General features: G+C 36.7%; 2 protein-coding genes across 2 annotated transcripts; one reads left to right on the top strand and one right to left on the bottom strand.

Moving 5' to 3' along the window:
• Positions 1 to 430: 430 nt before the first annotated feature.
• On the bottom strand, positions 431 to 12,721 carry LOC120772649 (trichohyalin). The gene is made up of 8 exons (XM_040101375.1): positions 12,583 to 12,721; positions 12,436 to 12,488; positions 12,171 to 12,347; positions 11,930 to 12,092; positions 11,690 to 11,829; positions 9,009 to 9,102; positions 8,811 to 8,939; positions 431 to 730 (listed from the first exon to the last, which is right to left on the bottom strand). The coding sequence occupies exons 1-8, from the start codon at positions 12,646 to 12,648 to the stop codon at positions 572 to 574; spliced, it is 981 nt and encodes a 326-aa protein (XP_039957309.1). The 5' UTR covers positions 12,649 to 12,721; the 3' UTR covers positions 431 to 571.
• A 1,828-nt stretch (positions 12,722 to 14,549) lies between these two features.
• Positions 14,550 to 16,156, top strand: LOC120772096 (jerky protein homolog-like). The gene is made up of 3 exons (XM_040100501.1): positions 14,550 to 14,932; positions 15,037 to 15,357; positions 15,442 to 16,156. The coding sequence occupies exons 2-3, from the start codon at positions 15,307 to 15,309 to the stop codon at positions 16,021 to 16,023; spliced, it is 633 nt and encodes a 210-aa protein (XP_039956435.1). The 5' UTR covers positions 14,550 to 14,932; positions 15,037 to 15,306; the 3' UTR covers positions 16,024 to 16,156.
• Positions 16,157 to 16,723: the final 567 nt, after the last annotated feature.

Genomic DNA, 16,723 nt, shown 5'->3' with positions numbered 1-16,723 from the left:
TCAACTTTCACTTTGATTTAATTTTAACGTATTTTTGAAATGTTTTAAGCTTGTCAAAACTTACTGCACATATATTCTAGCTGCAGATAATTGTGCAGATCTGCTTGCAGAATATCTGGACATGCATTTCAGGCATGAACGCTTTGCTTTCAGTGTTCCTCACTAATAAAAATGGCGACTGTTGCATGGCAAAGCGAAAAAAGACGTTGCTTTTATGTGCATGTACTCATATACAAATGTCTTCAACAATGACAAATACTTCAGCTTAACTTAAATTTAACCTCCATCTGCCATTACCAAGGACCAGCAGGTATGGTTTTCCCAGACTACGATCTTTGCAAATTTGTAAAGTATAAAAAATTTGACACACCCCTTTCTTACTTGTTATGACTTGTTGGTGTTTTTGCGTTACGCAGTAAAAGAGTATGTATGTATTTTTAACTAACTAATTTATTTTATGAGACCCCTGCGTTTAAACAAAAAAAATATTACAAAAATCGGTTGACCAGTTTAATACCAATAGCGGGTGTTCGTGAACCTAACTGAGATCCCATGTTCAGTTTTTATCAAATTAGCGTGCAGATTTATTGTATGGCTTCTTATTTTGCTGTTTTAACACACATCCGGTTCCGGAAAACTTCAAATCAAACTGTTTGGATTCCTCTCGTTTTCTTTCTTTCTCTTCCTTCACATGATTAATATAGCATTCTTGCCACACTGAATCCTGAATCTGAAAAGTACAATGTAAATTTATTTGAATAATAATTTTTAAGCAAATAAAAAAATCATTACACTGTAGTTAAACGTACAAATGTCGAGGAAAATGCTTTAATCGGTTTCTGCGCTTAGGATGTGTGCAATGTGCGTGGTAGAAAAATTAAAGTTCTGGCAGATAAAAGTGAAATTTTAACATTTTTCCGAATCCAGAAATTTATCCAGCTTATAAAGTTGGTTAGCAGATCTTAATGTACATATGTACTATATATGGCCATACTTTTTGTAGAAAAGTGGCAAACTAATTTTCATTGGCCAAAGATTGAATTCAAATTTCAATAGAAGAGCCAATCCGCTATTGGCCAAAGATTGGATTCAAATTTCAATAGAAGAGCACGATCCGCTAAAGAACATCTTAACTAATATTATATAACAATATGATATAGAATATTTCAAAACTTACTTAAATCGCTCACTAGGCTAAGTGGTTGGTGAAAGGGCGGTAGCAGAAGAAGCACATGTACATACTTTAGTTTACAAAAATAAAATAAACAATCTTTAAACAAATAAATAGACTGTGACTTCTAAAATAAGCGTTTCACCGAAAAGAGCTTTGAAATTTCAGATGTTTGGAATTAAGGTTTGCAGAAAAAATGAATTTATAAAATTTGTATAAAGTGTAAAGTTTTATTTACAGTCATACAATACTAATTTCAGCTTTGATGGATTTATGGTCAGCAATGACTGCGAAAAAGGCATGAGATTAAGGGACTATACCAGTGTGACACTTTCAAAAAACTTTTTTTTTTTGCTTTTTCGATAGTTTATATATTCAAAAATATTCTGTGAAATCTGCGAGGTCGTATCTTAAATAGTTTTTGAATGTCAGCGTTCTAAACAGCGACCGCTCCGAGGTGCAAACATATACATACATATGTATAAGTGAAACTTTAAACGCGTTTTTCTCGAAACGACATTTTTTAAAATTGCTGACATTATAACTCAACGAGAAATTGACCGATCGATCAAATTAAAACTGGATATAGCTGAATACATTTGCTATACAATAGACTACGATCTTTTTGATTGGTTGAAATTTGTCAATTTGGCATTAAAAAAACGACAATTTTTTTGTAAAAAAACGATTTTTTTTTTCAAAATTACGCCAATTTCTTAATTTTTAATATTTTGCAAAGATCGTAGTTCATTGTATAGAAAACATATTTAAGTTTAATAAACATTTTGAATTTTTTTGTTTCAGCTACTCAATCGACCGGAATCATGCCAGCAGTTGAGGCACTTTTTTTTCGGCACTTCCGCAGACAGCTCATAACTCCGTTATTTTTAAATATTTTTGTAAAAAAATTTTTTTTTAATATAGCTAAAAATATACTTTATTAGGTCCATAGAACATCGAAACATTCAATCTAGTACTTTCTTTTAAAAAAATACACGAAAATCGCCTAATTTTTCATGCGTCACACTGGTATAGCCCCTAAAGCCGTATGGGTACATAGTGTATCAATACCCATGTGTTAAAGAGAGATTCAAACTCACACACATATGATGTACGTTTATTTACATCAGTTTTTGCATAAGGCCTTTGACAAAGAAAAAGTTATTTTGCCCTGTAGATAATGTAATTTTAAATTCTTTATTAAATTTTAAACATTTACTTAAAATAAGTATTTAAAACTCAACAAAGATTTTGTCAACCTTACCACTGGTGGGGGGAATTCAAACAGTCTTTCGTCGAGTGAGAAATCTTTCATTCTAATTTTATTTTTAAATTTGTAAACCTTATATCCTATTTTTGAGTTCTTAGTTATCTAATTAAATATACAAGGTCTGTCGCAAAAGAAACAGGACTGTTAAAAAAAACAACAAAAAATTAATATTTTTCAAAAGTTATAATTTTTTATTCAAAGTGGTTTCCTTGTGCTTCGATACAGCGTTTAGCCCATTCAATTAGCATTTCAAATGAGTGTTTAAGGTCATTTTTCGGAATGCTCTTGAGAATATCGGTTGTCGCCGTTTGGATAGCTGAAATGTCCTGAAACCAGTGTCCTTTCATGGGCAAATGCAGTTTTCCAAATAGGTAAAAATCACAGGGTGCCAGATCAGGTGAGTAGGGTGAGTGATTAATGGTTAATGTGGAGTGTTTTGTCAAAAAATCAGTGACAAAATCAGTGACCCTGCCTCACGGTATTGTGGTCGAGCACGACGAATGCGTGACAAAAGACGCTTCATAACACCAAGGTAAAACACAGCATTAATCGTTTGGCCAGGTGGGACGAATTCTCGGTGTACAATACCCTCGGAATTGTAAAAACAAATCAGCATTGTCTTTATTTTTGACTTCTGAAGACGACCGACTTCAGATCGTCACAGAGGTCTTCACGACCTTCTTGGAATCGCTTAAACCACTCATGCACATTACTACGGGATAGGCACTGATCACCATAAACTTTTTTCATCATTTGAAATGTTTCCGTAAACGTTTTCCCAAGTTTAAAACAAAATTTAATATTTGCTCTTTGCATTTTACGACCGATGACCAAAAGCTGCTGTCACTTTTTGATCGATACCATCGATTGTAGTTATCCAATTGTCTTAAACTTAAACTAAATTGTTTTACGAAATGTCAACAAGAGATCAAAGTTTTTATTTCATATACCCACCAATAGGTGGCGCCTCCAGAAACAGTTATATTTAAAAAGTTCTGTTTCTTTTGCGACAGCCTTGTATATGTACATACATATGTACGGCACACCACATGGGGTTGTTTTCAACTATACAATGCAATACATGTGTGTGTGTGTTGTCATATAATTTATGTTGCATAGTTTGAGTTGTTTTCAAGTGCACATGTGCATTTGTTATCAATTGCCCAAACCTAAGTAAATATGTTTATTATATTTCTTGAGTGCATGCTTATTACATATTAATGCATTCGTGCCTCATATACATATCTATGTATGTTGCAAATAAATGCATATATACCTTCTGTTAAGAAGACAGGGTGGCAGAAGACAGTTCATACGGCAAAAGGTGTTCCGGCTGAACTTCCGTTTCAGCAAGGTGGTGATGGGGCCATCTCTAATTAGTAGTAATATAAGCATCGAGAATGTGGGCTCAATCCCACATTCGTAACTAGTGTTCGTATGGAGGTCCTTGACAACATGACCGGTTTGATCTCGCAGTGGCGGGTGTCGAAAGAGCCTCAATGTCTGATCACAGAATCATTCGATTTGCTCTGAATGTAGAAGTCGGGAGCCGACATCCGATACGTATCCCCAGAAATAGGAACTGGAATATATTCAATAAAATTCTAGGCAAAATAATGGGTTGTCAAAAAAGTCTTGCGGTATTTGTATTGAATTTTTTTTATACTCTCACAACAAAGTTGCTAAGGAGAGTATTATAGTTTTGTTCACATAACGGTTGTTTGCAAGTCGTAAAATTAAAAGAGTCAGATATAGGGTTATATATACCAAAGTGATCAGGGTGACGAGTAGAGTTGAAATCCGGATGTCTGTCTGTCCGTCCGTCCGTCCGTGCAAGTGTAACTTGAGTAAAAATTGAGATATCATGATGAAACTTGGTACACGTATTTCTTGGCTCCATAAGAAGGTTAAGTTCGAAGATGGGCAAAATCGGCCCACTGCCACGCCCACAAAATGGCGGAAACCGAAAACCTATAAAGTGTCATAACTAAGCCATAAATAAAGATATTAAAGTAAAATTTGGCACAAAGGATCGCATTAGGAAGGGGCATATTTGGACGTAATTTTTTTGGAAAAGTGGGCGTGGCCCCGCCCCCTACTAAGTTTTTTGTACATATCTCGGAAACTACTATAGCTATGTCAACCAAACTCTACAGAGTCGTTTTCTTCAGGCATTTCCATATACAGTTCAAAAATGGAAGAAATCGGATAATAACCACGCCCACCTCCCATACAAAGGTTATGTTGAAAATCACTAAAAGTGCGTTAACGGACTAACAAAAACGTCAGAAACACAAAATTTTACGGAAGAAATTGCAGAAGGAAGCTGCACCCAGGCGTTTTTTAAAATTGAAAATGGGCGTGGCCTCGCCCACTTATGGACCAAAACCATATCTCAGGAACTACTAGACCGATTTCAATGAAATTCGGTATATAATATTTTCTTAACACCCTGATGACATGTACGAAATATAGGTGAAATCGGTTCACAACCACGCCTTCTTCCAATATAACAATATTTTGAATTCCATCTGATGCCTTTTCTGTATAACACGAGTACATACATTAGGAACCAATGATGATAGCGGAATAAAACTTTACAAAAATACGGTATTTGAAAAATATTTAAATGACGAATAATGAAATCTCGATTATCACTTTATCATGCGAGAGTATAAAATGTTCGGTGACACCCGAACTTAGCCCTTCCTTACTTATTTTTTATTGAAATTGAAATGAGTTTTTATGACTCATGCCCAGCTCTTGACCGATGCTACGGCTGCTACTATGCCGGTCTTCGACCAATTCAGCGATTTTATCGCAAATTTTCCTTCCGGAGCGTGGCGCATCTTCGACCACCTCTATACCAGAACGAAAACGTTGAAACCATCGTTGTGCGGTGGAAATGGAAACTGAATCGGGTCCATAAACTGCACAAATTTTATTGGCGGCTTTAGATGCATTTTTGCTTTTATCGTAGTAGTACTGCAAAATATGCCGTATTTTCTCTTTATTTTGCTCCATGTTTGCGACGCTATAACTCACGAACGACTTAAAAGAAATGACAATCAATCAAACACGTGTTAGCGTGTGAAATGAGCTTTCCAAAAAGGTATAGCATGACCCGATGGGGCGAATAAAACTAGAACTACGCGCTTTCAGCGCCAACTAGCGAAAATACCGCAAGACTTTTTTGACAACCTGGACTGGAGAGCAGGCTGACTGCTGTATACCAGTCTATAATGAACACCTAACATTGTGCTTGTCCACTAAAGGTGGCCACCAGGAAACAAACTTGTCCCTGGTGGTCAAACAAACTCTCGGTACTTAGACAAACGGTGCGCAGGCTGTTCAATAAAGCCAAGCGCACGGGCAACTGGGAGGAATATAGGGCAACACCTAACAACCTACAACAAGAAGATTAGGTTCGTGAAGACAAATGGCTTTAGGAAATTCTGTGACAGCGTCTCCTCGACCCCAGAGACAGCTAGACTGCACAAGTCGTTGTCAAGAGGCAAGACGAACACGGTATTATCCATTCAAAGGCAGGACGGGACCTATAGGACTAGTGCGGGGAGAAGGCAGAGACACTCCTACAAGCGCACGCTCCGGAGACGATTCAGGCTGACCACACTCCACCACCGGTCGCAAGCAGACCAGATCGCCTAGACTGGCTGACTGCAAGGAATCTGTTCACTGCAGACCCAATGAGATGGGCACTGGCCTACTTCTCGAACTATAAGTCACCAGGAGCGGATGGCATCATTCCAGCTTATTTGCAGAAAGGTATGCAAGTTCTCTTGCCACGCCTGTTAGCGCTGATGAGAGATAGCCTGGCGATGTCATATATCCCAGAGCCATGGAGAATTGCGAAAGTAATCTTCATCCCCAAGGTGGGTAGGAGAGACCAAATCATTCCGGCCTATTAGTCTCACATCCTTCATGCCAAAATAGTTGGAAAAATTAGTAACAACCACATAAGATCGGAAGCGCTAAAAATCGCGCCCCTACATTCTAGATAGCACGCGTACAGGCAGATCCACTAACACTGCTCTGTATCAACTCACATCTGAACTGCAGAATTCGCTGGATAACGGCGAGGTTGCGATTTGCGCCTTCCTTGACATTGAGAGTGCTTTTGATAATGCGTCTCACGCTAACGTGATCAAGGCACTAGAGAAAAGGAACGTAACGGCTCCAGTATGCAGATGGATAGAAGCCTTACTGCGTACTTGGGTAGCGGAAACAACTGTGGGGGAGAGCAAGATTCGTTTTGGCACTACAAGGGGCTGCTCACAGGGTGGAGTACTATCCTCTCTGCTATGGAGCTTGGTAGTAGATGAGCTCCTTGAGTTGCTCACTAGCAATGGAATCCGTTATAATGAGTACGCAGACGACATTGTCATAATGGCACGAGGTAAATTCGAGAACACTCTCACACTCTCTGTGACATTGTTCAAAGGGGCTTAAATCTAGCAAAGGGATGGTGTAACACCGTAGGGCTAAGTATCAACCCGGCAAAAACTACCGTGATCCCTTTTACTAAGCGAAGATCTCTTCCAAGCTTGAGGCCCCTAACAATTGGCGACAGGGAGATGGAGATGTTGAAAGAGGTCAAAATCCTTGGCCTCACATTAGACTCATCCTTACGGTGGAGTAGGCATTTGGACCTAACGCTGTCCAAAACCACCAAGGCACTCATGATATGCAGACGCCTGGCCGGCAGATCCTGGGGATGCAAGCCAGGTATCATTAGATGGCTGTATACCATGATTGTAAGGCCTATTGTCACCTATGGAGCGGTTGCTTGGGCCGTCAAGGCAACGCAGTCTTCGAAAGGCCTTAGATTATCAAAGCTGCAAAGGCTTGCCTGTGTCTGTGCTTCAGGGGCAAAGCGCACATGCCCCACTGCGGCGCTTGTTGAAATTCGCTAAATAGCATATACATATGTATGTATGTAAGTTGGCCAATTAGTAAATAGAAAACCGTTCTATTCAGTGATGAGTCAAAGTTTTACTTAATAGGCAGTGATGAAATGTCTTATGTGCGAAGGCCAGTAAATAAAAGATGTGATCCTCGTGCCTCCAATGATTTGTAAGAGTAGTAAGTGACAATTTAATTTTTTTTTTATAATTTTTGAGGGTGGTTAGGACATGATTTTAAATATAGTATAATCGTTCTGTCCAATAATATTGATTTTTATACATTTTCCTAAACGATTCTCTGTTTTATCATTGTATTTTACAACATTGCATATTATTGTGGAACCCTATCCCGCTATAGCTTCGATTCCCAGTAGGTTCTGACTTGTTTCTTTAGCTTTATTATCAATTACACTGGTCAACACTAGTTTTGGTGCCAATATACTGTATTATTTTATTAACTTATGACTGTATTCTGATTACATACATATACACCAAAAATTTTGACATCCTACGTGTACTTTTCTAAATATTTGAAACCAAATGTCGATGATTCCACCGGCTCACAAACCACACCAAACCGTTATTTTTTCTGGATGAAATAGCTTCAATTCCTGCACAAACTGTATTTTGTACGCTTTCAATTTAAGATCTCGACGTAAAATCCACCAAGTCCTTCCATATGTCTGAGTTGCTGCGAACGGCGCCGCATCGCCTTACCACGATCTTCGTGTAAACTTTCAGCTGTGGACGCTATATTTTCGTGGTCGAATATTATCCAATGAGTTTAAAGTTGGATAATGGTGTTGCGAATAGTACATTCAGTGGGCCGAATATGTTGACCATAAGTTGAGCGAAGCGCGAGAAACACATTCTTGGCAGAACGTGAATTTTCGTAATAAAGTTGAACGATTTGTAAACGTTGTTCAAGTGTAAGTCTTTCCATGATGAAATGCCAAACAATATTGAACAAAAATAATATGACAGCTTGACACGACTCAAGCAAGATTTGTCAAACACGGCTATTGAAAAAAGGATCTCTCTCTCCTGGATCATGAACACAACTATATATTATATTTCAAATCTCCTCTCTTTCATTAAAATCAACCTTTTTAGCTTAATAGAGTTATTGCACACAAACATGTAACATTTTTGGTTTATGGCAAGGAATAAGAGATAGGTTTTCACTACTTCTCAAGGAACTCATCGTTTACTAAATTTTTTCAATATTATGTGCAAAACTTAAAAAATCGAAAAGGAAGTATCTGAAGTCAAAAATTAAGGGCTTACGTTTCCAGAGATTTTTTTCAAGTCCGCAAAGAAATAAAAAAAATAAAAATGAAATACCCGAATGCATATTTAATTTTGGATATTTTTAAACTATTTCTCTACTGTTCATTCGTGAATTCAATTCAATAATAAATACATTTTAAGTTTTGTTACCCACCTTTCGTTTTTCCTCTTCTTGTTGATTATTCAAGATTTCACTATTACAATTTTCCATAATTTTCACTTCTTCATCGAACAAGAGTTTTTTATTTTTCCAGCGTATTATCTGATTTTCTGTAATTTGCTCCTGAAATTAAAAATAAGTATTTAGAGAAATTTCTTAACATGTGTGTAAGTATCTTAAATTATTATCTACCGTTAGCTCTTTTTGTTGAGACAGCTTCTTATTTCTCTCTGCGACTCTCCTTCGTGCAAGATGTGATCCGTTCATTAATGTGTGAAACATGTGTCTGTAAGTTGAAGGTATCAATTAAGGATCTTGGGCAACTAACTTAATTCTTTTGAATTAACGAATTAGATGAACCCAATTTTCGAGGACTTTTTCCACAAATCGTAAGTCATGAATGGCACGTTGAATATTGAATTCTAAAGCTTGAAGAGAGTCTGACTGATTGTTAAAGACCAATGACTTCAAATAACCCCCCAAGAAGTATTCTAAAGGTGTTTAATCATAACTTTTTGGAGGTCATTCAACGGCATAATTTCATGAAATAATCGAATCACCAAACTTTTTTCGCAATAATTCGGTTGTTGCACATGCTGTGTGGCACGTAGCCTCGTCTTGGAACTAGACCAACTTCTTCTAAATGCGACCTTAAATGGTTATCATCAGCTTCATTTCGAAAGAAGTGCGGAGTAATGGTTGTTCATGAATAACTTGTGGATTTTCTCCGCACCAAAATCGACAGTTTTGTTTACTTACCGCACCACTCAGATGAATGTGAGCATCATCGGAGAATTTTTGCTTGTATCGTTATCGTTTTCAAGTTGTTCCAAAGCAAAATCAACAAATTCACGACGTTTACAGTGGCCCAATGTCTTCAGTTTCAGTTCAGACTGAGAATAATTTTATAGGGATACAAGCCCCAATTTTTTCTCAAAATACGGTTGTGATTTGAGACAGTCTCAATTCTTGAGAACCTCTTAGAATCGACAAATTGCGGTGTTCGGTCATGGGAACGAATTCATTCCCGATTATAGGGATTTGGAATATTGTGTATACGGGTTTCAAAAAATCGATTTTTTTATTATCTTATTAAATTCTACAACAATTTTGAAGTTGATCCGAGTAATTGTTACGGAGATACAGTGTTGAGAACTTGTGCACTTTTGTCCCACTTTTATTGTCACTCAAATCTTAAAACGCGTTTTTCACGAATCTGTGTTTTTGAGGTCGGTAGGCAAGATTGAGAACTACTTAACCAATCTTCATGAAATTTTATACAGGTCCTTGAGATACAATTCTTAAAGACTTGGACAAATGATTTTTGTCGATTGCAACTATTTGGAATAAAATGTTGCGAAATTTTTACTGAAATTTTATTTTTTTGTAAAAATGTTTGCCAAAATTCAATTTTCAGTTTTTTTTTTCCTTTGTCCAAGTTCTAAGTTAAGGTTTTAACTAAAAAACGTATTTTTTCACTTTAAATGATCCTGTAAGGATAGGGTTGCCATATTCCCTGATTTGCCAGGGAATTCCCTATATTCCCTGATTTTGACCTTCGGCACTGATTCCCTGATTTTCGTGAAAAATGTACTGATTGATTTTCTTGTTCGCGGTCGAAGACTAAAGCCATTATCAACAGTGTTTTGGCGCCCCATTCTGTTGACGTCGTGATAAAAGACTTGAAAGGAAACTCTTTTTGCCTTAGTTTATTTCCAGTAGTTGAAAGAATCTTGAAAAAGTTGTTCTGTTGAAGTCGTATTTTTAATCGATTGAGAAACCCTCCGCATTTTTGCATTCTTTTTTTCCAATGACTTTGCTGAATCTTTTTTGTTGTTTGTACATGCTCACATGTCCAATTTTCAATCGAAATTGGCATCGATCGAGAAAGAAAAAAATAGCATTTTGGAAATCAATTCTCTAATTGATAAGGTTGTCAACGTTTTGCAAGAGAGAATTGAACAAAATTTCGTTCCTTTCACTTTCACCGCCAAACTCAGTGCTTTGAATGCTAAGGGAAAACGTGAAGAATGTGCGAACTTTCGAGAAAATGTTTTCATGGTTTATCGAGAATCGTTTGGCTATTCACTGAAGTGGACTGCATCACGTCCGAATACAAAACACTTCGTTGGTTGCAATTTTCATCTGAGCCCGAATTAAAAATGAAATATGAACAAGTTTTTGAGGCGATTCTGTTTTTAGCATCGAAAAATGTTCATATTGACGACAACAAATTGAATGCGTTCTTGAAATCGAAAAAAGAGGACCGAGAAATATCAGACGAGTTTTTTGCGCAATCTGTTAATGACCAGCTGTGTCAAATTGCAACATATGCAACGGGACTGATTTTGACTGAGACCGATATGGTAACCCTATGTAAGGAGTTATTCTGCCAACGCGGGCGCATGTTTTTCAAGAGATCACCGGAAATGGCAACGCAATGGCCGAGTTTAAAATATTTGTTTTCCAAATGTTTCAGATTTTTTTTTTGTTAATAGTGTCTGAGAACATTGAATAGCCGGAATCAAGTTCTTTTGTAAGCAACCTTTTGTATTGTGAAGGGTACTTAGCTTGCGTGCAACAGAAGTCCGACAAAAATCCGTGCGAAATTTCGTGAAGATATCAAAAATGAGCAGCCTCTTGAGGAGAAAAGAACGTGTGTATAATTTCATATCGATATCGCAAAAACTTAGAGGATAATTCGCGTTTATACAGACAGACGGACATGGCTAAATCAATTCAGCTCGTCATGAAGATCATTTATATATACTCATATTTTGTAGGGTATAAATATATAAAATATATGCAACATGTGTATATATGTATAAGATATACATTCTATATATAATTATAATATTTCGTGAAATACTTACTCCTTTGCGAACTGTTCTCGAGTAGCTTGTTCTGCAACTTTGTTGTTCTTCCTTTGACATTCGTAATTTTTTATGTTAATGTTCTGATTGATTCCCGCAATCGTTTTGAGTAATTTTGTTTCCACAACATCTTGCTTAGCCTACATATGTACATATGTCCATTTGTAATTAGAATGCATATATTTAGGAATATGTTGAGAAAGGCACAATTACTGTTAGTGAACACCTTGCGAATTTTACCTTTTCTTCGAAATATCGTCGAGTAACATCTTCCCATATTAATTCCAACTGCTTTTCTCTTTGCCTCATTGCTTCCTTTTCCTTGATTTGATGCAGTTGGGCTTCTTTGGTATCCAATAGCAGCGCTTTGCTTTGCCAATGCCTCGTTGCCTCACAGTTTTCCCTGCGTAAAATTTCCAATAGATACGTAACAAAAATCATAATGTGTACAATTTAATTTGTATGCCATATTTAACTGTACATTTCTCTCTGCAAAGCCTTAAGTTGAAGAAACTTATCCTTGTCATGCTCCCGCTGTATTCTCTGGATACCAAACCATTGCTCCCTCTTTCTGGCTGCTTCCTCAATACGATTCTTCATGACCAAAGCCAATTCCTCTGAATACCTTAGGTTCTCACACTCTAAGTTACTTCGTAACCTGCATGTATAAATACATACGAATGTATCGGTGATAAAATATAGTATACTATATGTAAATATGCAAAAAGGCACAAGTCAATACTAACAGCAATCTCCTTTCATTAAGATCTTCATGTATGCTTCGTAACCTGTCTTTAACCTGAATTGGAAGTGTATGTATATAATCAATAATTACTTTATGAAATGTAAATGCTGACAATTGATTGATTCTGGGTTATCTATACTAGATTTACCATAGATTTAATATTGCATTTCAAGTTACGATGATTCGTATGTTGTAAGAACTCGATCACTTCCATTTTTATTATTTTCACGTAATTGACGATATTGAATTTGGAAAAATAACAGTTAAGCTTATAATTTTGTTGTCATAACAACAAAAAAAAATCATTGCGCATATTCAACAATGAAATAAATAATAATAAATGTGTTCATACACACATAGAAATATACAATATATGTACATAAGGGTTCTTCAATGAATCGTTTTCCAACTCTTACCCTCTCAAATGTTTCTAATTGACGGAAAAAAACCTCACTAAACATGTGCCCTCTTGCTCAACTTTTAACGGTCGCTTTGTTGTACTTCAGGCGGTAATTACTATTCGAACTTCTTAGTGGTCGGCCAATGCAACGTCTGCTCCATCGTCATCGATTGGGGAATCGGGTTCGCCATCTCCTGGAGTGATGACTTCACTGCCATTCAGGAGGATGGAGAAGTGTTCCCTCCATAATTTTAGTATGCTCTGGGCATCAGTTACTAGATCACTTCTGGGGTTTCTACAAGAGTATGCTCCGGTCTTGAAATCTTCTGTTAGTCGCCGCATCTTTTCACAGAATTTTCGAGCAATACCGCTGTCAGCCAGCTTGTCAAGCTCTTCATACCGCGCATTTCGGCCTCTCTCTTTTTTGCCTGCAAATGCGTTTCGCTTCCATCTTCGTGTTGTGGTCGATTGTAACGTTGCCAGGTAGGCAGTCTGTTTTCTCTCTGCTACGACACGGCACTCCTCATCGTACCAGCTGTTCTTTTGCTTTTTTCGAAAACCAATGGTTTCGTTTGCAGCTGTACGTAAGGAGCTTGAAATGCCGTCACAGGTGCTACTTTGGACTGAGTAAGCAATTGAGAAGTATGTAAAGTCCTCTCTCGACGAATAAAGACCAAACTCTATAAGTCAAGATTCCCGTCTTGCTATATGGTACAGAGGCATGATGGACGATGACAACATCTGATGAGTCGGCCTTAGTAGTTTTCGAGAGAAGGGTTCTGCGAAAGATTTATGGTCTCTAGCGCATTGGTCACGGCGAATGTCGCATTCGATAGAACGATGAGCTATATGATATATACGATGACCTTGACATATGTATAGTAGTTCAGCGAATTAAAAGACAGAAAATGTACAGTTCATTGCATGCAAATTTGTATACCATATATTGTATTCCATAAGCTATATGGAGTCTCCACAAGCAATACGTACAGCAATATAGTTAGTATACCATAAACTTTTGCCTGTCGAGATGATTTCACTTCAGTAATCAAAAGTGTCAACATTGACCATGAGGACTAACAGGCGTACCGTGCAATAAAAGCGATCGGCGGCATGTTTTTTCCGCTCAACGTTAACGTCGTCGCGGCATCCCTAAATGAGGGGGCAACTTTAATTTAGAACAAAAGAAATGAAATACATAACGAATTAGTTTATTAATAATACTTACTTATATCAATGTTTACAGGCATGAAACACCAAGTTTTAAGAAATTTTTGAATAAAAGTCCAATTTATTCATTAACTGCAATCGACTTTAGTTCTTAAAAATTAAAATTTCTTCGCAAATCAACTCTGTTTCCTAAAGCGCTGTTAAAATCGATTTTTTGACGGTCAGCGTTGCCGCCGCGTTTATTTAGGTATGTGCCATACAAAGTCTATAGCTATGTGGAGTTTTTGACAGTACTTTGCCGCCTCTGCTTTCATTTAGGGACAACAGTAACAATATTTTTATTTGTCTGATATGTATAATATACAGTGGTACATCAATTCTTGCACATCTCGATTCTTGCAACAAAGAAATATTTTACATTATGTACTCACTACTTGCGACTTCCCAAAATTGTGACCTCGATACTTGCGACAAGACTTTGTTGATTTTCGTAACGATTCGATTTTATCGATGATGAATTGTTGTAACTCTTACGCATGTGCGGTTTCATAATGGCAAGGAAAAAATTTACGTTGCCACCAATAAAATAGAAAGTTGACATTTTAAAGAAACTAAGTGCAGGATATTCTGTCAATTCCTTAGCCAAAAGTTTTCAAGTGCATACATAGATCAACAACAGCTCTTATTAAGAAAAATGAAGCCACCATAAAGAAGTTCGTGTCGCATGCTGAATCTGGTCCTGGAAAGGGGAAAACGTTTAAACCATCAGAACTTTCAAAAATGTAAAAAGCACTTCTGAAATGGTTTGCAAAACAGCGAGCAAAGAACTTACCCATCACGACTGATATGCTCAAGGTAAAGACCACAATTTTCCATGCAAAAAGACAGGAAAAGCCAGGTGACTTTCGTGCTAGCAGTCACAAATATGGTATACGAACACTGAAAATATCTGACAAAAAACTTTCGAATATACGTAATACTCATTCAGTTAACCCATTTTTTGCAAAACATAAAAAAAAATTACTGATTTAGGTTTGAACAAGGAGCAGATATACTTACATACAATGCCGATGAGTCTGGCCTCTTTTGGAAGCTTTTGCGTAATAGAACTCTTTTGCGCTCAAAAGAACCTCGGCTCCGTGAAACAAGATCAATAAAGAAAGAATAACTTTTCTTGTTTGTGCGAATGTGTCTGGTAATCATAGAGTAAAATTAGAGGTTATTGTGAAATCATTGAATCCACGCTAACATAAAAATTTTACGGATTTGCCTGTTATCTACAAAGGAAATAAAAGTGCTTCGATGACCATGGCTTTATTTGAAGAATGGTTTTACAAAACATTTGTTCCAGAGGTGTGTAGATGTTTTGTTTTATCAATTTAAAATTTCTTAAAACTGTGTTTTGCTTTATCAATTTCAAATTTCTTAAAACTGCAGGTAAAAGAGTTTCTCCGTGGCGAAAATCTTCCCGAAAAGGCTATTTTACTTTTAGACACTGCACTCTGTCACCCCAAAGAAAGAGAATTAAAGAGTACTGATGGTCAAATATTGATAATGTGTCCTCCTCCGGATTGTACTGCTGTTATACAGCCCATGGACCAGAATGTCATAAGGCTTACGAAAATGAACTACAAAACAAGTCTTTTAGGTCACATCGTTCGACGAGGAAAATCAGTAAACGAAACTCTGAAAAGCATCAGCTTGAAAGACGCAATATATTTTTTATCTAAGGCATGGAATGCCTTAAATGTATCTTCAATTCCGTCATCTTTTCAAAAATTGTTTGACATAACAACCGAATGGAATAATGAAGATAACATTCCTCTTTCAGAGTTACGTTTACAGCTAGCTGAAAATGCATCTAAAATTCACCCCATTTCAAGTTTGCTTCAAGAACCATTGCAGAAAAAATCCAATTCGGAAATTGACCAATGTATTGTTGAACCTATATTGGAGTCCATGAAGTTCACTGTGCTGATGATGATAACTCTACTGAGGGTGAAGAAACAAACGACGTGATCCTCAATATGAAGAAAGTTACGTCGGCGGAGACAATATCAGCATTCCATGTATGCCTAGAATGGGCGGAGCAAAGCAACGTTTCCTTAAGGGGGTATTCTTGTCTAGGATTTTGAAAAAAAACGATTTTTTTTTGCATATCTTGAAAGTTTAGACTTTCAAAAATATGACCTTGGAAGGATTTTTCAAAATTCGACTTATGTTCGGAGATGCAGATTCTACTGGACCGATTTACTTGAAATTTTTATAGAGTCTTCTTTATAGGCTTGTCTATGGTTGGAACTAGCCCCATCCCCAAATTTTTATTTTTATTATTTTCAAAAAATTCGAAATAGTCAGGAAAAGTGATCCAAAAAACTTTTTTTTCACTCAGTCGCCATTTTGTGAAAAAAAAAGTTTACCACTTTTCCGTAGTTCCGGCCATTGCGACATTATTCTAGATTAATAATCTTTTTTTTTCAGATAACTAGGAGGGTTGGAATCATGGGTAAGGTCTCGTGGAAATTTTTAGAGACCCCCCACTTCGTCAGCTCATAATTTTTGAACTTTTTTAGTTTTTAATTTTTTTCTGTTTTCTTCTAAAATTAACAAATAACTAATAAAAAAATGGATAGTAAAAATATTAATTGCCTTTTTTTACGACACTTTGAAAATTACTTGAAATTCATGCTTCTAGACCAGAATACCCCCTTAAAAGATG

Source organism: Bactrocera tryoni, chromosome 3 (assembly GCF_016617805.1).
Source record: "Bactrocera tryoni isolate S06 chromosome 3, CSIRO_BtryS06_freeze2, whole genome shotgun sequence".
Taxonomy (NCBI): Eukaryota; Metazoa; Arthropoda; class Insecta; order Diptera; family Tephritidae; genus Bactrocera; species Bactrocera tryoni.
The sequence above is the reverse complement of the archived record's forward strand: the minus strand, read 5'-3'. Positions and strand labels throughout refer to the sequence as shown.

Excerpts from the sequence above, each read along its gene's own strand:
- LOC120772649 (XM_040101375.1), bottom strand. The coding sequence starts at position 12,648 with ATGGAAGTGATCGAGTTCTTACAACATACGAATCATCGTAACTTGAAA. Across the intron at positions 11,830-11,929 it reads GACGATATTTCGAAGAAAAG|GCTAAGCAAGATGTTGTGGA; the intron begins GTAAAATTCGCA and ends GTACATATGTAG. Across the intron at positions 731-8,810 it reads AAGAAGAGGAAAAACGAAAG|ATTCAGGATTCAGTGTGGCA; the intron begins GTGGGTAACAAA and ends TGTACTTTTCAG.
- LOC120772096 (XM_040100501.1), top strand. The coding sequence starts at position 15,307 with ATGACCATGGCTTTATTTGAAGAATGGTTTTACAAAACATTTGTTCCA. Across the intron at positions 15,358-15,441 it reads ACAAAACATTTGTTCCAGAG|GTAAAAGAGTTTCTCCGTGG; the intron begins GTGTGTAGATGT and ends TTAAAACTGCAG.